Source organism: Lutjanus erythropterus, chromosome 15 (assembly GCF_056507025.1).
Source record: "Lutjanus erythropterus isolate fLutEry1 chromosome 15, fLutEry1.hap2, whole genome shotgun sequence".
Classification (NCBI taxonomy): Eukaryota; Metazoa; Chordata; class Actinopteri; order Lutjaniformes; family Lutjanidae; genus Lutjanus; species Lutjanus erythropterus.
Window position 1 is genome coordinate 24,892,493 of NC_139331.1, and position 23,561 is coordinate 24,916,053.

Sequence of the window (23,561 nt, forward strand, 5' to 3'; positions counted from 1 at the left end):
CCATAAAGTCAAAAACCTCTTTGAAACTTCTTCATCAAAGCCCGCGTAATAACCACAGCCAGCCGATCTGAATTAACAAATCAACGGTGATTTACAACCATTGGAGCTTTATTAAGTGTCCAAAAACAACAAATGACTTACAGTTCCTCTGGAAGCGAGAGGGAGTGGGAGACAGTAAACAGGCAAAGTGCACGGCCTACACTAAAGCAACAGCCATGAAGAGCTCCTCATGTATAAATACAGACGATGAACCTAATCTGGACCAATCACAGCCCTTTAACCCTCCAGAGCGCCTGAGTGCACGGCATCCTGGTACGACTGCCCGCCCTCCTTCGGCTCTGGGAACAGTTTGATGAGGTCGTCGATACGGAGGATGGTGATGGCGGCCTCCGTGGCAAACTTGAGGCTCTTTGTTTTGACCATAGTGGGCTCGTACACGCCAGCCTGACGGTTGTCTCTGGGCTTTCCGTTCACCAGGTCAAGACCGATCCTACAAGACAACGAAAGAATTCAAATACTGTGTGTTCTATGTAACACAATAAGTTAACCTAACACCTGAAACAAAGTAAAACTTGAGAAAATTCAAGAGTTAATCTTTACTTTTACTTTTCAAGTGGATCTTGGCAAAAGGAGGTTCACTTTAGGGATTCAGCTAACAACTATTTTTATTACTGATTCATATGCTGATTATTTTCCTGATTTTTTTTTTTTTTTTTTTGTTTAGTTGTTTTTTGCAGAAATCTGTTTCTATGATCAATTAATTTTTAAAATTCTGGATTTTATATTTTAGAAACCAGAGCAGGGGCAATGGCCTGGACTCAATTTTTATACATCTTTCTTTTTTCCTTACTTATCTAGACCTAGAAACCCTGCATAATGTCACTGGGAAATATGTAATATAGACCATATATACTCTAAATGTAGCAGTTGACGACCAACTTGATCAGGCAGAGCACACTTTTTGCAGTGAGGCGTCTTTTTCTGCAGATTTGCAGTGCAGCAGAGAGGTAGCGAGCACTAATGTGACTCGATGAAACTATCCATCAACTCAGCATCAACTAAGCCTTAGGAGTTTCAGAACGGACAACTATATCTGTAGTGCTACGTTGCTTATGGCAGCAGTCATGAAACTGTGAGCTCTGTATAAAAAGACTCACCACTTGAGATTCTTGCGTTCAGGATTAACCTGAGCCTCGTTGTGGAAGGCCCGAAGCTTGGCCACCAGATCAGTGGAGTCCTGTGCTGCGTTCACAGCCAGCGTCTTGGGGATGACGAGGAGAGATCGAGCAAACTCGGCAATAGCCAGCTGCTCCCGAGAACCCTAAAAGAGAAAACAAAATTGATGAGAACATTTCAGCACCAGTGAAACTACATCAAAACACACACTACACTTGCAGCAAATAAAAAAAAAAAGAAGCAACCAACAGCTGCATGCTTGATGAAAGTTTTTATAGGATATGTCTCACCATGCTGGTGGCATAATTCTCCAGGTAGATTGACAGAGCTGCCTCCACAGCACCTCCTCCTGGAACTACAGACTTTGACTCCAGCACCCTCTTGACCACACAGAGGGCATCGTGCAGCGAGCGCTCCATCTCGTCACACATGAAGTCGTTGGCCCCGCGCAAAATGATGGACGCTGATGTGCGTGCTTTGGTGCTGAGGGGATAAAAAGTCAGGTGAGGACAGAAACGGTTAACATGCGTCAGACTCGTCTCAGTTCATCACAACTCCTAGAACTACAGATTTGATACAATTACATGCAAAGAAATGTTCTTAACTTGCAGCTGTAATGACAAATTGTATGAATCAATATTGTGTTTGAGCATTTAAATATCAGTAAAGTGGCAGTTCTTACTTCTTGACAAGGATGAGCTCGTCGTCACAGATGCGTTCCTGCACAACCTCCTCAGCCTGACCGAGCATTGTGGCCTCAAACGTCTCCTCTCCCTCCAGATTGGTCAGAGACGGGCAGATGGTGGCTGAGAATGAACAAACACAACGAAGGTCACAAAATATTTTTAAATTTAAAGCACCGAATATAAAATGGCCTGACCAAGACATTAAAACATTGAGCACACTTTCACCCTACCTCCTGTTGCCTTGGCGATGCGTTTGAGATCCCTCTTGAGAACCCTTCTCACTGCCATGGCTCCTACATCCACGAAGTACTTAAGACACATGTCATCGATGCCACCGGTGGTCAGGATAACGTTGGCGCCTGACGCCAGAATCTTCTGGATCCTCTCCTTGGTGATGTCAGATTCTCTGGAGCAAATAAAAAACAATATTGATTCAATATCACCAGCAATATTTAGATAAAATACAAAAAAGATTACAAATACAAAATTGAAAATTGTCCAGCCCACAGTACTGGTAGAACAGCTAAGAGAGAAGCTGCTTCCCTGACTCGGGCTGCTGATATTTTCTCCCACGCGTATCACTGTGTAAACTACTGGTTCAGCTTCACAGCAAATTTAAATGGGATATGTCTTTAGGATAATACTGAAGAAAAACAGTTTGTACCTCTGTCTGATCTGGTCAAGCTTCTCTGGGTCGTTGATGATGACTTGGACTCCCATCTTCATCTTTGTCTTCTGCAGGCTGAAGTCCAGGCAAGCAATCTTGGCATTCACAACACGCTTTAACATGCCTTTGAAAAGAAAAACACAAAAAGTATAGTTTAAAATATACCTTAAAATCAATTAGAAATGGCTTTACCACAGGTCATTTAACTTGAGGCTAATCAGTCAATTGTCTGGCTAAAAAAGAAGCGCCACAGTTACAAATTACTGCGTCTACAGTCCTTTCAAAGCCAGTGTGCTGTCTCCCACGCGTATCACTGCTTACGTCACAAGGTGAGACATAGCAGCAAATTTAAATGGGAGTTTAATCATCTGCGGTGGAAATGTATGAGGCAAGTGAGGGGTTTCTGCAGGTTTCAACAACTTAAATTTAAGACTTCAAGACCTTTTTAAGACCATTATTAATACAATGCAAGATCTATTACACATAACACACAACATACAGGCATGCCAGTGTTTGTTGCATTTTGTAATTCTTACAAAAGTTAAATACAAACTTTCAGAGAAGCACATTTAAAAAGTGAGACTGAAGTTAATGCAACTTAATAAAACAATTCCATTTTTTAAGACCTGTCAAAATCATATTTAAGACATAATTTTCAGATTATTGGAGATTTTAGACTTTTTAAAAAGGACCTGCAGAAATCCTGGAATTAAATTCTCACGTTTTACATTTTAAGTTAAGGAACTGACCAACGTACCTTGTGAGCCAACTGTGCAGTTCAGTGCATATCCATTAACCAGGAAGCTCTCTTTCTGGCTGCGGCCGTGGGCTTTCAGCACGTTGACAGAGTTGATGGGGTATTTGGCCACCCCCTTGCTGTCCACAAACTTCACAGCCATGGCAGCATCCACCACCATGTTAGCAAAGAAGTCTGCGTCACTGAGGGCTCGGGGTTAAGGGCTTTAATTGAATAAATACAATTTAACAATTACTCCAGGCATGTGGGTTCAATGGAAAAACATTCTGTGCTCTGTACAGCAAAAAAGGATACACTCCAATGATTTTAGAGGACATGGAGGTCTTGGCTGCATTGATTAAGCACTCTCTGCCCAGGTCATCTGTCCCAATAGTGAGGTTCTCATTAATGTAGCGAACCGCCTCCCTGGAAGATGTAAAATCAAGTTTGCATGTCAGAAAATCTGAAGACCTGAAGCACCCACAGGTAATCAGTAGTTATGTAGAAACAGTAGTCATAGCATCTTACTTGCAAGCCAGACGATATCCACTGATGACTGACGTGGGGTGAATCTTCTGCTTCACCAGCTCGTCTGCACTCTTTAGCAGTTCTGCGGCAAGAATTACCTACAGGGGATGTCACATGATTAATATTGTAGATAAAATATTTCAGGCTTCATATTCCAGAGGATTCTTTGTTATACCACTAATAAAAGTTTCACATTGTGCCATCATTTCATTAGGGGCAGCAGGAATGAGGCTGCTCAACCCCTTCAGACACTGATGGACAGTTTCTCTCTCCTGTTAGCATAGCCACACATCCGTGGTAAAAGGCAGATGAATGGTACTAAAACAGGACATTCACTTTTAACTTATGTGTACAGCCAGGGGTGAAAGTAGGTGCAGTGCAGTGTGTTGACCTGTGGGTTTTTAAATTTGTGCTACCTTCCCCAAACTCTTAAGTTACTGCTGGCTGATGTCAACTTCTGCTGCAGCTGACTGATATCAAGGCTGTGATGTTTTGGGAGGCAAGTTTCTTGCAAAAATCATCAAAGTAAAATGACCAAAAAATGTGATGTGTCATGATGTTCAGATTTATTTCAACACAACAGACAGCAGGTCAAACACGCAATGTGACTTGCTCTGCAACTTTGGCATAACAACGGTGTGGGTGTGCATCTTTACTTTCCAAACATACACAGTTTCTGGAAGAATGCATTTTGTGTTGGTTTGGTCTAAAATACGAACAAAACCACAGGGACATTAAAAAACTTATTTGGCTCTGATGGAGAAAATGCTTAGAAGCTGTCCTCCACTTTAACACACACAATGGAGACATTTTGAAATATTTTACTCATCACACCCTCTTTCATTTATGTGCCAAATGGTTTAAAATTCAAAGAGAGAGGCAGTTTCTTCTACTTTAAAATAAAAGTGACTGACGGTTTTCTCAGCATTCACAAATGATTCTGTTGCACTTACACCATTTAAATATATAATTAGATGTACATGATGTTCTTACTACACCAGTGTTTCCCAATCCTGGTCCTCGGGGCCCACTGTCCTGCATGTTTTAGATGTTTCTCTGCTCCAACACACCTGATTCACATGATCAGCTCGTCATCAAGCCTCTGCAGAAGCCTGATAACAACCTGATCATTTGAATCAGGTGTGTTGGAGCAGAGAAACATCTAAAACATGCAGGACAGTGGGCCCTGAGGACCAGGATTGGGAAACACTGTACTACACCATACTGGCAGTAAATCTTGAATGCAAGCGTTCAGGGATGCCTGGAGCTGGGGGCGACTGAACAATATGAACCCATACCGGCAAGACTTTCAACCTATTTTAACCCCTGTGTACAGCTAATTATGACCACTTGCAGGCACAATTCATTTTCCCTGTGAGAGTAGCACTCATGACATCACACAGGAGCAGCTGTTGTCCCTACTCACCACAGAAGTGGTCCCATCTCCGACCTCCTTGTCCTGCAGGTCAGCCAGTTCACACAGGACCTTGGCAGCTGGGTGCTCCACTTCCAGCAGCTTCAGGATGGTAGCTCCATCGTTGGTGATGGTCACGTCCTGTCGATACATCAGTGACTCAGATTAGCAACTCGAGGCACAATGACTGATTCTATATAAACAGATCATATTGAATCTAACACACACCCCAATGTCGTCCACCAGCATCTTGTCCAGGCCGACGGGTCCGAGGGAGCTCTTGACGATGTTAGCGATGGATGCTGCGGCCATGACTGCAGACACAGAGAGAGGAAGGTGCTACTAGCTAACAAGTGCTAAATACCCTTTTATAATCATCTAAATATAGCGAGTCAATCATTTTAAAACGTCTTACATAGTTTAGAACAATGTCTCCATCATCAACATGTTCTGTCAGTTTATTTAGTGAGGTACACAGTATGTTAGCCACACCCTCAGATCATGACAGTGTTTTTCTGTCCCATTAGCATAGCCGTCCATTCAGAGTGATGCGAATGGAAGGTACTAAAATGGGAGTAACGTTACGACTTCATAATTCACAATATTGACGTTAAGTTAAGTGCACATTGTGTAGAAGTAGCAGACGTTACTTCCGTGCTTTTCATTATTTCACCAGAGCCTGAGCAGGTGCTTGAAGTTAACATTAAAGTTAGCTAGCATTAGCCTTAGCCACACGTGTGCTTCATGCAGTAAATGAAATAACTTCTCCCGTCGATCATTCGTGACGCACAGAAAATACATGAACAGTATATTAAACACCGAAGAAACCAGCATAATAACTCACCATTTTGAGTGCGGACAGATTCGCCAGTTGTCCTCTGGCCGAGCACGTTTAACGGACCCTCTAATAGCGACATTTTGGACCACCACACAACCGAGAAGAAAGGAAGCGGCGCGGTGCACTATGGGTAAACCGGCGTTTAGCAGAAGGTTCGAGAAGAAAATTGATTAAAACAGCTTCGACATGACACTTAGAGGGCTTTTAATTATGTAAAAGTTCTCAACTTTATAAGTGTAGTGAAGTTTCACGTTAGCCAGGGCATTTATCAAATTAGAAAATAACGTTTTTTGTCACGTTTAGTTTTAAACGTCATTTCCCAGCATGCCTCACCATCTTCTTCGTGGTTCTTGCATAATTTCTAGTGTACGGTGGGCTGTCAGTGCGCCCTCTGCTGTTGATTTTGATTTGACGATATAGAAATTTATGGTGTCCAAATTTAAAGTGTATCTCATGTAAAAGTATCTTGAAGAGCACACTAATTATGTTTTTTCTTTTCTTTTCTTACGTTTTTATCTATTTTTCCCCCTTCCTTATTTTTTCTCCTAGAATTGAGGGATTTTTATTTATTTATTTAGTTAGTTATTTTAAATGTTATTTTATTTTGTTTATCCAATTTGTAAACCTTTAAAGGGGTTCAAAGGCAGAAGTGCTTCAAAGATGGAAGGTCATGGTATTTTACAACTCATTCCATTCCTAGAGTGCATAAAAAGAAATGGCTGTTTCACCCAGCTCAGAGTGCACCCTGGGGACACTTCAAGAACTCGTATATGATAGGATAAAATGTTGCAGATATAACTAGGTCATTTATCTGACAGTGTCATGGCAATAAACAGCAATGTGTGTTTTTCTCCTCTGGTACAGAGAAAACTATCCTTTTATACTTGTATAAAATGCAATGATGAACACATGAGCCTGCACTTGTAACAAAACGTAATGCAGTGTGATACGTAGAATCCAGTTTGTTTGAGTAGGGATGAAGTGGCATCTATATAAATTGCATCACCATAGTCTAATACAGATAAAAATTAACTTCGCACAACTTTCTTTTTGTGCATTTCTAAAAAGAAAGCAAAAATACTCTCGGCCTAATTTTTAAAATAGATTATCAACATACAATCTGGATTACATATTATTATTTTAGGAAGGTTAGTTGATTTGCATACTGTGTATAACCAGAATAGACAAAGAACATTAGGAAATCTGTCTGCTACGTTTGTGTCTGTGTCCTTCAAAATAACATTAATTAATTAATTAATTTGGACTTTTTACCTTCATTTGGTTGATATGGCATGTCTTGTTTTGCATTTTATTAAACTAGATTCGTGACTTTAATCCTGTAAATTTAGGGGTAAAGAGTGAAATACCAGATTGCAAATGCATCAATAACATAAATTAAAACAATAAACCTGATCCACAGCTTGTTCGTCCTGCTGTCGTCTCACAATCGATGCTGATCTCTCCACTGTTGAACCACCAGACTACAGAACAGCTTCTCCCCTCAATATACTGACTGAATGTGGAAAAACTGAGACGTTGTTGAAATTGCACTTTTTTTTTCTTTAGACGTTATTAGATTATCACCTCTTATTTTGTCATATTGTCGAACTGCTCTTGCACTTGTACTGGATGTCTCATAATTCACCTCGAAAGTAAAAGCAAAGAATACTTCATACCGAACATAATCAACTGCTGTTCTGTACCACATTTAATGTGTTCACATATTTATTCAATGATAACCACAAAAACACAGAGATGAGTTTAATCTGAATTTATTACCTCCAATACATTGTTTTGTTGAGCAATGACAACTAGGCAGTTAAAAAAATACAGTACACTTAACTTAAACATTAAAGCATTATAAAGCATACCTATGGCATACAAGAATAACTTTCCTAAAATGTACATCTTTACAAAGTGTTTACAAATAAAACGTAAAAAAAAGACAGAAAAGTGCAAAACAGAGTCAATGAAGACTGACGATCCCCACCAGTGAAACAGAGAACAAAAATGTACAATGAAAAAAAACAAAACAAAACACATACTTCATATTCCTAACTTGCTTTTGATGCACATTTCCTGATATGAGCAGTAGGGTAGTAGTGATATTGTGCTTTTTAAAGTTTCACTTGTTATTGTGGTTTGGAACTTGTATTAAGCAGTGCGTGATAGAAAACCCACTTCTGAAAATATTCACAGTATTTGATTCAAATTTTGTCTGCGCCCTTAAATCTGAATAAAACCATCTTTTAATAATAAATATATTTTACTTTATTTTACAACTTGTCTGTGGCTTGAAGTAATGGTGATAAGGGCCAAAATAACAGGGGTCAAAATAAATAGGACACCTTCAGTGACTGTTATGCTTCATGGGGAGAGAAAACTATTGTGTTGTATGAACTTTATTGAAGTGACAACTATCTGACTGTGACTTCTGTTCTGTGACTGTGGATGCGATATCAGTAGTGTGACAGTGTCCCATAATAATGTAAACAAAGTAAACAAACAGTTGACTATCCATTTGAAAAGAAAATATACACCAAATACAGTACTGTAGTCTTTTAACTATTTCTCCTTCGTGGTCCCTCTTAAAAACAAAGGTTAAAATTAGTAGGATTTTTTTAAAAAAAGACAAACATCATCCACTTGTTGAGATGCACATTTCACTCTACATGATGGATGTCCCCAAACACGTTATCTGATTTACTCACAGGTTCAAAATAAATATGAAGTCCTACGGTTTCCTTATAGATTATCTAAAAATATCAGCATCTTCTCTTGAGTTTAAAGCGTGATACCCTATTGATGTCAAATGTAGGTTTGGAGAGTGAGATACAATAACTTCAGATAGACTTACAGGTCTAAGTGTAGTTAAACTTAACTTATTGGATCTTGTTATAGCCAACGTGTTTTCTTTACAGTTGCATCCTTTTTTTTGTTACAATTGCTGCTAAAAAAGCTGTTAAAAGTGACCATCTAGCCTGAGTAGCAAATCTGAAGATCGCAATTTTGAAGTGAGAACTGTTTTAGTGTTTGTACAATTAAAAACACCAGCCACCGCTGTGGTTCACCACTCCTATAAAGGTTAAAGGGATGGTTCGGATTATTTGAAGTATAGTTATATGAGTTTTTTTTACCTTCAGTGGATGGTGGTCGGCACACCGCTGTTTGGAGAATCAGCAGGAGTACTGGTGTAGGAAGCTCAGCAATATACTGTTACAAAAGGTGTTTTAGCCACTTCAAAAAGGTCCACCCCCAAAAATTTATATTCCTTTTAGTGTACACAATATTTAGAATACTTTCCCTGCTTTACTTTGCCTTCAGACAGCCTTTTCTGCAAGGAAAATGCTGTTATATCTGCCAAATATCATTCTTTCTAAAGCAACCAGACTCCTTTAGGAAAAACAGTAATTTTACTGAGCAGACCACTGGAGTTCCTGGTGTACAGCTGCTTAAATCCATTCATCTCTTTGTGTTATTTTGTGACTTTGGAATTTTAGAGGGTCAGTTTGGATTCACCAAAGTCACACAATAACATAAACAAAGCAATCGTTTGAAGCAGTGGTAGCCGAGCATCTCCTGTTGTCTGCTTGGTAAAATTTCTGATTTTGCTCATGGAGTTTGGTTGGTTTGGATATTTGGCTCATATAACGGCGATTTCATGTAAGCGAAGGTGGTCTGATGGCAAAATAAAATGGTAAAAATATTCTAAATATAGCATATGTATAAAATGATGTAGATTTTTATAGATGGGCCTTTTTTTTAAGTAACTAAAATATATCAATTCACAGCAGTTCATTGCTGAGCTTCTCTGCTGGTACTCCTCTCTGCTACTCCAAACTGGGGGAGTGCCGACCACCATCTACTGTTGGTAACACACTGACTAATCGTTAAATAACTCATACAGCCCGAGTTCAAAAATCCGAACTATCACTTCAAGATTAACTAGTGCTGAAATGCAGTTAAAATAACCTTAACATCAAATTAAAAGAACGAGCTTGAAGAAGTACTCCTGATGTGTGGAGTCAAGATCATCAGATTTTTTTGACATGTGTACTTCAGTTTGAGATGTTGGGCACAGAGGAGATTCTGTTTTGTACACTGGGTAACAGATATCTTGAACCAATGTATCTGTACAACAGTTTATTGGCACAAGCCCTCCAGCAGAATCAATTCCCCACGACTCCAATTATCCCCACATAAAGCAATACAAGAGTTTGACTTCCTTTGAATCCATTCAGTCACACTGAATGCCTTTAGAAATGACTTTGACCACTTCTCCCTTTTGTCCCCATCTTTTTGAAACACACATGTGAAGACAGTTTGAACTTGGAAGTGCTAAGGCAGCTCACATGCAGGCTTTGATGTGGCATTTTGACTATTAATAGTAACCTATTGTGCATTTTACATCGAAGCCCTGTAACAGAGTTCAGGTGTTCAAACATGTCTGCAATCAAAGAAATTGCTTCTGGTCTACGTTGAGAGATGGTTATGTTGGTTTAATTCTTGATTGTGGACTATGATGTTGAATGATGTAGGGCATTCAAGGCGAAGCAGCAGTGTCCCTTTTGTTGCTAAATGCGGTATGTTTATATATTTTTGGCTTTTAGTTGTCATCAGACTCAGGCAAAGCTGCTGGAGCTCAGACACTGAAACTTCTCCCTCAGAGACTGGACGATTTTGGGTTGGCTCTGCTGTGGCTCGCTCCACAGGTACTTCTCCAGCTGTTCACGGTCCAGAGACTTCAGTGGGTCGCAGGAGCGCACCGGTGTGCACGGCAGACTCTGGGAGTGGACAAGAGGACCCCGGGTCTGACTGGTCGAGCTGCCATTTCGCTGCGCCAACCTGTCCTGCTCCTGCTCGGTCTCGTCCTCCGAGCGGATCTCTACATAGTCATCATCGTCTTCCCCATTGTCCTTAAAATTAGCCAGGTAGTTCTGGGTGGCGTTGAGTATGGTCAGTGCAGAAGCCCTGTTCAGGACCACCACCTGTTGACCGTCGTGTAAAGTGAGGTCTGACTGTCCCTGGGTGGAGCGCTCTGGGAGGCTACTCTGCCGACCAGTGCGACCCAGACTGGGGCCATGGAGTCTGTCTGTGGAACGATCCACTGTGGGTCCGTTACATTTGAGCCCTGGCTGGTTCTTCTCCTGCTGCTGGCTGCCCAGAGAGCCGACTGACTGACAGTGATTGGGAGGGGAGGACTTTGAGGAGGGAGAGTTAAAGGAAGGATGTCTATTAATCGAGCTGTACACGTGCTCCTCTTTCTCGCTCGGCGCCACCATGCTCCATCTCTGGGACGGCGGGCTGGTCGGAGTGGGAGGGACGGTCTGGAGAGAAGGGATGGAGCAGGAAGAGGTAAGTCTGCGATGTGGGGTAGAAGACGCTCGAGCGTCCTCCACCACGCTGGATGAGGAGACAAAGCTGGCCAGCTCTCCGTTACTGTAGGTGGAGTGGAGCCAGTCCTCCGCCAGGGAGGTCTCAGGCATGGATGGAGAGGATGGCAGACCTGGGTGGGAGTGATGTGGGGTAGCAGAGGTCTGACCAGCAGGATCCTTAAACATGACCTGGTCGTAGAGTTGGGAGTATTCTGCTATCCTTGCACCTAAAGATGGAACACAGAGGAGGTAAAGAAGGTGTCAGCAGGGTGTGTTTGAATAAGTATTATTCGTAATACTGCAATATCAACAATACTAGAAATTACTGTTCTTGGAGTTAAATGTTTTGAGTTACCTATGGCAGCACCCCCTTGTTTCTTCTCTTCTAAGATGGCTGCCAGATCTTTCTGCTTCTTCTCAGCTCTAGCCCGACTACAAGAGTCTCCAGGATCCATGCTCCTCATGCGCAGCAGCTGGTTGGCTTTCTTGATCTTCTGGCTGTACTGTCGTGCCATCAGGAACACCCGGCTCTTTGATTTATCCATCAGTTCCAGGGGGAAGTCCACAGATTCACCCAGCAGGAGAGAGGACGAGGCCAGGGGTGAGTCCAGACCTGCCAGCTCCCCTGGAAACAAGCTATGAAGATCCTTGAGGGCACTATCCCTCTGGGATGTGTTTCGTTGAGGAAGCTCCACCAGGTCGTCGTCCTCTAGGCGGAAGCTGCCGCTGCTTAGGCGAGCCAGTCTTTTACGAATGTTCTTAACAGTGCCTGGGAGGGGCTCTGGGGTGTCAGGAAGGGGGCGTGATGCAGGAGGAGGGCTGTGGTTTTCCTCAGCGGTGGTGCCTTCACTCTGAATGTCAGGGAGGTTGATGACTGGGATGGTGAATGATGGTGTGGAGGTGACAGGTGGGGGTTTAGGCTGATGTGCTGGGGGACTCTTGGTTGGAGGGCTGGCTGCTTGAGGACTACTTACAACAGGGGTCTTCTTAGGGCTGTTTTTGACTGAGGGCACCTTCTTAGGAGACTCACTGGCAGTAACAGGGAAGGCAGCAGGGAGTCGATCAGCTTTCTTCTCGTTGCTCTTGATGTAGTTCTCCAGGTCGTTCCAGATCTCGTCAACCTGCTCGGACATCTTATCCCCTTTCTGTTGAGAAAACGTCTCGGAGGCAGATGAGGAGGAATAATCTGGCTCAGAGGAACATGGGGCAGGATGGGAGTTGTCTGGCCCTTCATCCTCTCCAAAGTGGAGGCTCTCCTCAGATACAAACCCTCTAAGGCTTTCAGCCAGGTCTTGTTCAGAGGCCAGCAGACTGTCCCTCTCTTGTTGTAGTTTGTTGCCCTCATTCGTTCCTTTGAGTTCTGTTGACGGGGGCTCCCTAAAACAGATGGTGTCATAGATGTTCTCCTCTTCCAGCTTGACGTCACATGTCCCAAACGGCCTCCCCTCCTGTGTGGAAGACCTGTTGCTCTCCGAGGAACTGTCTGGTTCAATCCTCGGCTCTGTGGCACCTGGAACGTCTGGAGCATTTGGTGCTCTTGCTGCTTGGCCCTGGGAACCCTGTGCATCTGTAGGTGTTTCTTTCCGTGACTGGCTTTCCTCTGGGTCTCTTCTGACGAGGCCCATGCTCTTCAGGTCCTCATAGCTGATGTTGTCATACACATTTTCAATATCGTCTATCGTCAGCTGCTCGGCTGATGATGATCCAGATATGTCATTGCTGGATGATTCAGTGTGGATCACTTCCAAGTTACTATGACCGGACTGGTCATCATCAGGACTCTGTCGAGCCTCTGTAGCCTTTTCCCCTGCGCTGCTCGCCCTCCGCAGGACTCTACTACCATTGGGCGGCGGGTCAATCTGCACAGTGGGAACCTGTTCGACATGCCAGCTGCAGGGCCGAGCTGTCTTGGGCGACGAGGTGGCTTCTGACCTCTCCGAGGGTGCTTCTGGTTCTGGTCCGCTTGGCTCTGTGGGGACAAACATCTGGTAGATGTCCTCGTCCTCATCATCAGGCTGCATGGTTCTCTGGCGGGTAGGGAACATGGCCCTGCGAGCACGGTGGTCTGCCCAAATATTCCTCACAGCAGGGTCACTGTCAGTGACTATTACAGAGGGAATGGGTGTCTCTGGAGGTTCCTCCATCACGTGAGGTGTCCTGAGAAGCGGTGGGTGGTGACTTCCTTCCCTCACTAGGGATTCTCTGGCTCTCTGTGGAAAAGGAAAGAAGAAGTTGTTAGGACAGTCTAAAAACTAGGGCTGGTCAGACCAATTTCTCATTGGTTTCATTGTCCCTGATGCTACTTTTATAAGAAGAGATGCACCTCTTCCTTTACTTTTGGTTGTTGGGGGGACATATGCAGACCTGATGTATTTTATTTTTGACTGACAAGTATTTACTGAACATTTACTCTGCTCAGAACTAATTGATGCCATGTCAGAGAAATGGCACAGATCGCTACATCGGCAACCAGCCTCAGAGGACAGAAGAGCTGAATTTATTTTTGATGACAGCGTGTGTGTGAATTTTACATCAGTGGACTTCTTTCTCAACAAAGGTCGGGCGGTACCAGTTCAAGCTCAATACATCTGTCTGTTACCTGACTTCAAACCCGAAAACTTTTTCCATGTTTTATGATGTTTTAGTGTTTATTTTGTAGATTAGCCTGTTGCATTTGGCATGAGCATGTTGCTAACATGGCTACTCCCACAGGCTGGGGCGATGATTAATGTTGTAATATCGAGGGACAGTCTCGAGAAACTGTGTTAATGTTAAGCCTCATTTGAAGCAACTAAATAATAAGAGTAGTAAAACGGATGTCCACAACTGTTTAATGTTACAAAGTTTATAATGTGATTCAGTGCTGGCTCAACTAACGTTAGCGTTGCTGTTACAGAAGCCAGTGTGTGTGTTGCTACTTTATGTAAAATTATTTGCTGGACACCTGGAGGTAAAATACACCTACATGTGAAAAAGAAATGTAATTTTCCTTGAACAGACCAATCAATGGGTTGAAGAGTAGGTTGAATTGCAGTCGACCAAGATTTTCTTTGACCACAGCCCTACTAAAAACACCAAGACAGAGGTAGATTAAAGGGGTGTATTTGTGATCAATACCTGTAGGTCTGAGGAGCTCATGTTGAAGGCTTTCCACTGTTCTATACTGTCGACAGATGCCTGAGGGTTCAGCCTCTTTCTGCTGCTTTTCCCAGGGACTCGCAGCCTCTTTCCACCTCCCTGAATTCAGAAATGTCAGCATTAACATGTTTGAAGGACAAGAGATGAAGGTGGATTCTTCTTGGAAGTGATTATATAATGAACATCATTCGCTGGGCAGATTTGAACTCACCAGACCGCTGTCGTCTTCGTCATCAGCATCTTGCTGATGTGGCTCCTCTTCTCTGTCACTGTGGTCATAGTGATCGCCGGGATCCAGGGACTCCTGTGATTGGTTGATGAGGCTGCGGCTGCGACCGATAGTGCCCAAAGCCAGCTGGGACACTGGGGAGAGCAGGGTGGCACCCAGACTTGTTCGCTGAAAAGGAGCAAGTCAAGATATTTAGTTAAATGACACATGTGTGAGTGTGAGTGTTTGTACTCATGTCAACTTAAAACATGCCCACCATCTCACTGGACCATCACTCACCTTTTCGCCGTCTGTGTTGGCAGCATTTTGCTTGGCGTTCTTCAATAATTTAGACAGAGGTTCTGGGAAGTCAAACAAATTAATTAATGGTGAGCTTTTAAAGTGCATCCTTAAAAAGTTGTGTAATCTTTTAAACACAGTATTTTGTTTTTTGTTATATCTTACCTTTCCTGCGTCCTCTACGAGGGGTGGGACCCTCCTTGGTCTGAGGGGAATCCTTCTTGTCTCCATCAGGGCTGTAATGAAACCCGGGATGATCTGAAGAAATAACAAGAAAAGATGTCACACAAAAAATACATGAAGAATGCAGTGCATTAAATATGGTTAAACATGTGGCAAAAGAACATAAAATACATGGAGGTCATCCTCACTGTGCAATACGAGCACATTCATAAGACTTAAGAATGCATTTATAAGGCTTTAGTGTATTATTGATTAAGTATAAAGCACTATGAATTTTGAACTTATGATACATTATGTGCACTGCTTATAATACTTCAGAAATCTTGTTGCAAGTTGTCATACATGATTAGAAAGTCTTATGAATGTGCTTAAAATGTATTGCAGATATGGCCTTCATAGAAAGTTTTACCAAAATATGTAGCAGGATATGATTTTCATTAATTTATTTTCCTATATAAAGCAAATTGGCACTTACGCATCGCATCCATCTCCAGAATGGCTTGCTTAGCCTAGAATTCAAGCAACAAAAAAGGGTGAGTTCAACAGGTTAGATAATGGATGTACATGAGCTTTGCCACTAGGTGGCGCCACACGACAGGCCGAGGATAAGTCTGACAGTTAACAAGCAGCCCCTTTATGTAATCACACTGAACTTTCTCAGTGACCTTCAGCCCTGGAGACAAACCCTCAGTTTCCAGTCGCGCACGGCCAAAGGCAGATGAAGACACAGAACAGGGATTGTGTTTGAATGAAAATAAATGAGTGGAAGAACTCCGAAGACATTAAAGGAGAGCGAGGAGGGGAAAGAAAGATGGAGATGACGGAGATAGGAAGTGGGCTAGAGGGAGTGACATTTCCAAAACATCCCACTCAAAGCCTGTGTTTACGCCATCAGTGAGCTGTCAGGAGACAAACTGCTCTTACCTTGGCGGGGATTTTGGCCGGATGATTTTCAAGTATGAGTCTCTTGAGGTGTAGGATCCACATGCGCTTGTCTTGCTGCGATTTGGCCTGAGGGTGGAGTGGGAAACATCACAGAGAAGATAACATCAGACATGCTCTTTAAAAGGTGGCTGAGAGGGTGGGATAAACGCTTTAACATTTGGAACATGGCTTTCTTACGTCACACAGATTATCTTATATTTTTGTCCAGGACACAGTGGTTAGGTAACAACAATGGCTGAATTAGCCTCTGAGCGCTCAACATGTCTGTGCAGCTCGCTGAGGTGAGCCAAGGCTCTCAACAAAACAATCAGACACCTGCAAATAATCGCCACACTTTCTGATTGCATTCTTGCTCAATGCTGCAGGTAGCTGCACACTTCTACCAAAACATGTAATTACACTCACAAAGACTTGGACTTGTGTTATGATGTGTTATCTCTTATGCAATGTCGCCATACCTGAACCGTGTGCTGAAGTTTAGGGTTCTTGTAGTGAAACACGCTGAAACTCAGCGGTTCTTTCGGAATAACTTCCACCAGCATCAGGTTGCAGCACTGCAAGAGACACGTAGGAACCGGAGTTAAAAATACTTTTACTGAGCAGAAACGTGTGTGTTTTTAGTGTCTCTTTGGGACCTGTAATGACTGACCAGTATGTGAGCCTTGTAGGTGTAGGTTTCTTCTCGTTTCTTGGTAATGAGCAAGAGCTTGTCAAACAGGAAGAGAGTTCTCTCGTTTTTGGCTCGCTGCAGACGAAACGTTCCTTCAAGAACCAGCTCTCCGTAGCCGATCAGATCGGGGCCCTTCCAGTTCGTCAGCAGGCTCTGGATTTCCTGCAGAAAGCACAGAGAAATACAGTGAGAGGAGTCAAATAATGTTGTTTATTTTAACAGAGAGCAGGAAACAATTTCAAATAAAACAGAAAATAATAATAAAAAACAACATTGCAGAAAAATTAACATTTGACCTACCACACATAAAGAATAAAGCTGAATTTAAGTATAAAATAATCATCTCCATACTCAGCAGTTTAGCAGTTTTTGGGTTTATACTATTTATTACAGATTCGGCACAAAATGTGACCATTTTTTACCATTCAAAAATTTATAAAAATTGTTAAAAATCTCTCCAAAACATCACATTAAGACACCGAGACCTTGAGGATCACCATAGAAAAAATCATGGTGTGATTTGGTATCAAAACCTTTTGATATTTGGATATTTTCTGGAAGAATTGCATTTTTTACTGGCAAGCGCTTCTGTTCTGGACATTGCTTACAAACCCTGTTATTGTCAGTATAGGTAGGAAAGCCAGGCATCGTCTGAAGGCCTCAGGTCTCAAGTTTGTGGTTGTGGATTTTCATCAGGCTGTGATTATCCACATTTTATAGAGTGAGGTCAAGTTTTAAAAAAAAATGCCTCACTACAATGAAATTGCTACTATGGAGACTCACACATGAATATGACCGGGATCACTGAATCCTCGAGAGTCTCAGCTTTCCAGTCATTCCCAATTTATGCAATTCCAGTACTGTTTAGGCACTCCAGTATGTGGGAAGGCATTAGGTAAAAATAACATATTTATACTGTGGTTCACTGTAGCTTTAAATGGAGAAAGGAAATGAGAATTTAGAGCATTTCTGCAGAGCCATCATGATTTTTAGCTAGCAAACAATATAAACTTACTAGCAAAACATGCAATGTCTTGATTTTGTTTTTTTGTTAATAACTTTAACTTTTTTAGCAAACAGTGTAATGTTTTGTTTTGTCAAAGCAAACATACACATAAACACATAAACACAACTTTCGGTTTAAGTTCGATTTATATTCCATAAACTTGGATTCATTAAACTAAGATAATTTTTAATTGTGCAATAGGCTCTGCTTAATTTTACATCTGGATTTACTCATTTTAAACCTAGTTTTGCCAAACTCTCATCAGAACTCATCTTAGATTTAATTATTCTTTGTTACTGCATCCCACTCTAAAGACAATGAAAATGAAAAAGTTGAGGCAAAGTACAAAGAGAAAGGAAAAGTTCTAAGCAAAAATAGATGATAATGAAGAGGACAAAACAATAAAAACTGAAAATTTTAGTCAAGCCAGTTCTTTCTCCAGATTCTCCAGACACTGAGAGTAAACGCTTCTACACACATTCCTGCATCCATCTGACCCTTCTGGCTCCCAGCTGATAAAAGAAACAAGCTTCCCTTTTATGTGTCCTCCTTATGCAAGGCCATCATTAGCTCAGTGGAAAACACAGCGACTTGTATAAGACGCGGGGAGGATCAGAGGCTTGGCTGAATCGAGCCGAGAGTTCACATAAAAGTTCTGCACAACAATAAAAGACTTCTGCTTCTTGAAAGACTTGAACCCATCGTGTCTGTTTTATTTACAGGAATAATGAGAGACGTGGAACAAGTGGAGGATGAGATCACACGCTCAGCATTTAATGATTCCTACCTGCAACCTAACGGCGTGCTCGTGTTTCCTCTTCATGTCATTGATGTGCCAGGCCACTCTCTGCATGGTGTCTATGGCTTCCTGCACAACCTCGTAGGTCTCTGTGTCCTTCTCCATGTGGTTGGCTATCTCCTGCACACACACACAACGCTGGGAGTCGACACTTGCACAAACTGTATGCACAAAGACACATGCATAGGAGTGCGCTCATAATACAGGCACCCCTGTGTGTGTTTCTGCACATAAACACACACTTGTGCATGCACTCTAATGCAAGCACATGTACATACACAGGAACGTACATACTGAGCACCATATGGCAAAACATTTGGCTTCTCCAGTGGAGATTTTCACTGGGAGCTGAGTCAAAAATGCTGTTATTTAACCGCACAGATCCATTTGTACTGGTATAGATAAAAGCAATAGTGTCCTGTGCCTGTGCTTGCATGTACGTGGGATAGAAAGCAACTGTTTGCGTGTAAGTGTGTGCGTTTGACAGACGTACATGCAGCAGTAGATGGTACTTGAGGATCCTCTGCACTGGCTTGAGCAGATAGGAGCCCAGGGGCAAGGAGTGCCGCAGAGATTCCTGGCGCTCGCGGAAAAACTTGGCCAACGCCTTGTTCCTCATGCACTCAGTTAGCACAGCCACCGACCTGCGGAGACAAAACACGGAGAATAAGATGTCAGGGATGTGTAGTAAAACATAATTTGACAAGCGAGAAGAAGTGTGATGACAAGTGAGATTTGTATCCTGACAGACAACACTAAAAAAAAACTGTGTGGGAACATATTCGAGTATTTGTATGATCTATATGACTAATATACACAAAATAACACATTTAATAATATTCTCTATATGAACCATGGTGTGTCGACTTTCCAGTTAATTATAAGTGCTAGCTGTGACGCTCTATAACCCATGTACTACCTAATGCATGCCTGTACACCCTGCCTATAGTTCAAATGTGCCAAATCACATTAAGAATTTAACTTAAATTACAGTTTTGCAAGTGTATAGGGTGCAAGATTTTTGAAACTTTGCAAGTATTCAGAAGCGATTTTTTTTTTTTTGCAATCCAGTGGATTATGGTACTAATTACAAGAATTACCATGTAATTTGTGTCCACTAAGTGACTATATTTTAAAGTAATTTGACCCAACTGCTGCTATAATTGTTCCTCTTGTTCATACTGACCATGAAACAATCCTTTTCTAAACATGCCTCCAATGTAAGTGATGGGAGACAAAATCATTCAGTTCAAGTTTTTTTTAAGTTAATATGAGACTGAAGCAGTGTGAGTTAAACAAACAAAGTGGGTTTATTCCAAATGTAGATACTGCTAAAAACTCACATTAACTACAAGCGTCCTCTGTGGCTCATTGAATGACTCATACTAAGGTTGCAAAAGCATGATTCTCAGATGATTATACACTCATCAAAAACATATATTGTAACAATAGAAAACAAATACTAAGCTCAGTTTCTTCCACATTTTCCAACAGATGCTTGTAAACCTTATGCACTGGACATTAACTTCAAATAGGCTTTGGAATATAACTTTTAACAGAACAAGGACTGTAGATTTTGTCCCACATTAATGCCATTAGAAGCACATTAGTATGAAAACTGTTCCCACATGTAAAAATAAACTTTTTAAATTCATTTTTAATTCTAATTTGCTTTTGATTTCCACTGAAGGTTGATAAATGATTATCGTTTGGTCCAGTTTCAGCCTCAGATCTCAATCTCAAACTACATTTGATGCTTTTATTCTTTTCCAAGAAAGAAATTAATTGATTTTTTGGGTCCACACTAAACCAGCTGAACCGTACAACGTTTGAGACCTGAATCTACTGGTCACTGGAGCTGCTTTACTGTGGGACCGACTGGGGAAGAAAGAGCCTTTTTCACTAACCAATGTAGGCTGCACGTGTGTGTGCGGACACACGCACAGTGGAAAAAGACAGAGAAAAAGACAGTTGTGAATTGCCCCAAACTTATCTTTCTTCTGTGTCTTTGTGTGTGTGCGTGTGCGCGTGCACGCATGTGCATGTCTGCATGCCTAAATTCCACTGAAGCTGCACACAGGCCTCACATTGTTCTGGAGGAAACCCGACCTTAGTGATACATCTGCAGCCCCAGTGTGTATGTGTGTTTGTGTGTGTGTGTGTGAGTATCTCCCGTGTGTGTGTGTATGTATGTTTGTGTGTGTGTGTCTGTTGTGTGTGACCTTGGTTGGGGTCACCAGCTGTGGTGTGGAAGTGGGAGAGGGTCTATCTCAAACAGCTGACAATAGTCCCTTCACACACATGCGCACACACACACACACACACACACACACACACACACACACACACACACACACACACACACACACACACCTCATTCAATTAGTCATGATTAGCTTGTAAATATTCTTCCCCACGCGTCTTTTTCATCACACGGTGAGAAACAGAGAAAGATGGTAGCCGCAGGTGGAGGTGTGTTCAGTGGGTGCAGTGTGTCAGTATGAGGGATACACTCTTAGAAATAAGGGTTCCAAAAGGGTTCTTCATGAAGGACCGAGGTTCTACTCAGGACCATTTGCTTCCGAAGAACCTTTTTTGAAGAAAAGGGTTTGTCAAGGGTTCTTTGTAAGACTAAGGGTTCCATTAAGAACCCTTTTTGTCCAAAGAAACCCTTTTTGGAAGAAAGAGTTCTTCAAGGATTGTTGAGATCCTTAAAAGGACTCTTTCATCAAGGGTTCTTTGTACCATAATATAAAAGGCTTCTAAGATAAAATCCTTAGAATCTAAAAAAGTTCATGGTAGAACCCTTCTTAGTGTGTTCTTGGAACATAAAAAGATTCTTGTTAGATCCGCCTCAATGGGTTCTAGATAAAACACTTGGAATATAACAAGGTTCTCTGTAGAACCCATTGAGCATGTTCTAGATAAAACACTCAAAAATATAAAAAGGTTCTCGTTAGAACTCTCTGACTCTGTTCTTGATAAACCCTTTGAATATAAAAGGGTTCTATATAAAACTGTTTGAATATTAAAAAGGTTCTACTAATCATGTTCTAGATAAAACCCTAGGATTATAAAAAGGTTCTCCATAGAACGACCTGGGTGGGTTCTGAAGAAAACCCTTGCAATATGAAAAGATTCTCGGTAGAACTAGACAGATTTTGGGTGGAACCAGTACATCACAGACAGGTTCTGTTTAGAACCTCTCATAGGGGGTTCTGGGTGAAACTTATCACAGATGGTTGTAGGTGTAACCGTTTATGTTGGGTTCTACATAGAACTCTCTGACAGGGTTCCAAGTGGAAGCTTTACGAAAGGTTCTACCAGGAACCAAAAAAGGATTTTCCTATGGGAACAAGCCGAAGAACCCTTTATGGTTCCGGTTAGCACCCTTATTTCTAAGAATGCGGCCTCATGTTTCAGCTCATTTAATCACACACACAGTTTAAACACACTGACACACAAAAACTTCACATGGTTCCTCCTCACGTTCTCCCACAGGACCACACTCACACAAAGCTTAATAAAACATTAACAGTGTCAGGTATGATAAGGTGACAACCGTAATAACCCGTCTGTCAGTGTGCGAGCTGTAACTCTGTCAATAGGCAGCGAAGAAAAGAGTGGAGGAGAAAAAAAATGGAGCACGGCGGAGGGAGGAGGGAGGAGGGAGGGAGGTGAAGAGACCCTGAGGCACAACTGAAGGTAGACACTTTGACTCCTGCTTCTATGGAGTGTGTCAGTTTGTCAGGGAGGGGGGGAAAAAAAAGGTAATGCATTGATCGACGTACACAATGGAGCCATGTGAGACGCTGGGAAGACGGTATGTGGAGGAGGTGAGATCAAGATAAGATGACAATGGCAACGAGAAGATGAACAGCAGATACTGTAACACAAACACACACACATTCTGGATGCCGTCTTACCGTGGGTAGTTGGTGCAGTACTGTGTGTAAATGTGGAATTCTTCACTCTGTAAAACACGACAAGGACAAATTAGATGATGCGTTTAAAGGCATAATATGCAATGCTTTCATAAAAAAAAAACACACGTCGACACTGAATTCCCCAGATACCCCTTTGTCTGACCCAAACCGGCAGCATCCGATCAAGTTGCAGGACAGAACCATGAAGAACCAACGTTACATTACTGAGCTCCAGCTGGAAAAAATGATCGTTTTGTTTGCAAAAAAACCCAAAAAACTACACGGTGGCCAACAAACTGCAGCATGCACAACATGCGGGTTAAAAATCACAGACGGAGACGCAACAACTTCCACAATAAATCATGGCTCTGGTGCAAAAATGGCATTTCATTTGGTAAAGAGCGCATTACGACTTGTTTAAAATTCGAAACTCGGGGATTAGGTCTTGGGACGTGACGTGGGAAATTGCTTATGACTTGCAAAACAATGACCTGTTCCCACTTCTGTAAAATATAACTAAATGTTTAATTCAATACAAATGTTTGCTGGTCATGCAGCTATGAAGATTTTCTGTTTTTCGTGTCACCATCACAGACAGCTGTGATTTGCTTCTCAGCGGTGAGAAAATCTATTAGCAGATGACTGATCACATTGAACATCAGTTCCATATTAGCTTTTGTGAATGTTACACAATTGTTTCCTTGTACTGCAGTTTAATCCTTTGATTGATTGACTGAGTTTCCTTGTAACAATAAAGTTTTGCAGACATGGTGTTCACAAAGCTGGATTACACAACCACGGCAAGTTTCATAAGTCTGCTAATAAATCTTCATATCATACAAAAGTGATTTGAACACAATGGATGCCTGGAACAAGAAATAAGTTTAACTTTCTAAAACACAGCGGCGCAGTTTGCAGAATGGTTAGTTGTAATATTAAGTATATGTGCCTTGCAATAAAGGACTA

General features: G+C 41.9%; 2 protein-coding genes and 1 non-coding gene across 4 annotated transcripts in view; all 3 read right to left on the reverse strand.

The window, feature by feature from the left end:
• Nucleotides 1-68: 68 nt before the first annotated feature.
• On the reverse strand, nt 69-6,210 carry tcp1 (t-complex 1). The gene is made up of 12 exons (XM_084737120.1): nt 6,052-6,210; nt 5,436-5,521; nt 5,220-5,348; nt 3,794-3,891; nt 3,581-3,691; nt 3,287-3,468; nt 2,527-2,653; nt 2,093-2,268; nt 1,859-1,982; nt 1,467-1,659; nt 1,158-1,321; nt 69-490 (listed from the first exon to the last, which is right to left on the reverse strand). Exons 1-12 carry the CDS (start codon nt 6,122-6,124, stop codon nt 277-279), a joined length of 1,677 nt encoding a protein of 558 aa, XP_084593246.1. The 5' UTR covers nt 6,125-6,210; the 3' UTR covers nt 69-276.
• LOC146314489 (small nucleolar RNA SNORA29) lies at nt 5,647-5,784 on the reverse strand. The gene has a single exon (XR_014771997.1). It is a non-coding gene; the product is annotated as a small nucleolar RNA SNORA29 (small nucleolar RNA).
• A 1,591-nt stretch (nt 6,211-7,801) lies between the features above and the next one.
• LOC146314490 (pleckstrin homology domain-containing family G member 1) overlaps nt 7,802-23,561 on the reverse strand; it is a 60,801-nt gene continuing 45,041 nt past the window's right edge. For both annotated transcript variants that reach the window (XM_084737299.1, XM_084737298.1), the window contains exons 5-17: nt 22,596-22,642; nt 19,163-19,313; nt 18,658-18,789; nt 16,844-17,026; nt 16,653-16,748; nt 16,174-16,260; nt 15,725-15,758; nt 15,232-15,324; nt 15,067-15,128; nt 14,770-14,955; nt 14,538-14,657; nt 11,776-13,630; nt 7,802-11,647 (exon numbers count right to left, since the gene is read on the reverse strand). In XM_084737299.1, coding sequence (XP_084593425.1) covers nt 10,668-11,647; nt 11,776-13,630; nt 14,538-14,657; nt 14,770-14,955; nt 15,067-15,128; nt 15,232-15,324; nt 15,725-15,758; nt 16,174-16,260; nt 16,653-16,748; nt 16,844-17,026; nt 18,658-18,789; nt 19,163-19,313; nt 22,596-22,642 — 4,026 coding nt within the window. In that variant the 3' untranslated portion in view covers nt 7,802-10,667. The remainder of the gene's footprint in view (nt 11,648-11,775; nt 13,631-14,537; nt 14,658-14,769; nt 14,956-15,066; nt 15,129-15,231; nt 15,325-15,724; nt 15,759-16,173; nt 16,261-16,652; nt 16,749-16,843; nt 17,027-18,657; nt 18,790-19,162; nt 19,314-22,595; nt 22,643-23,561) is intronic.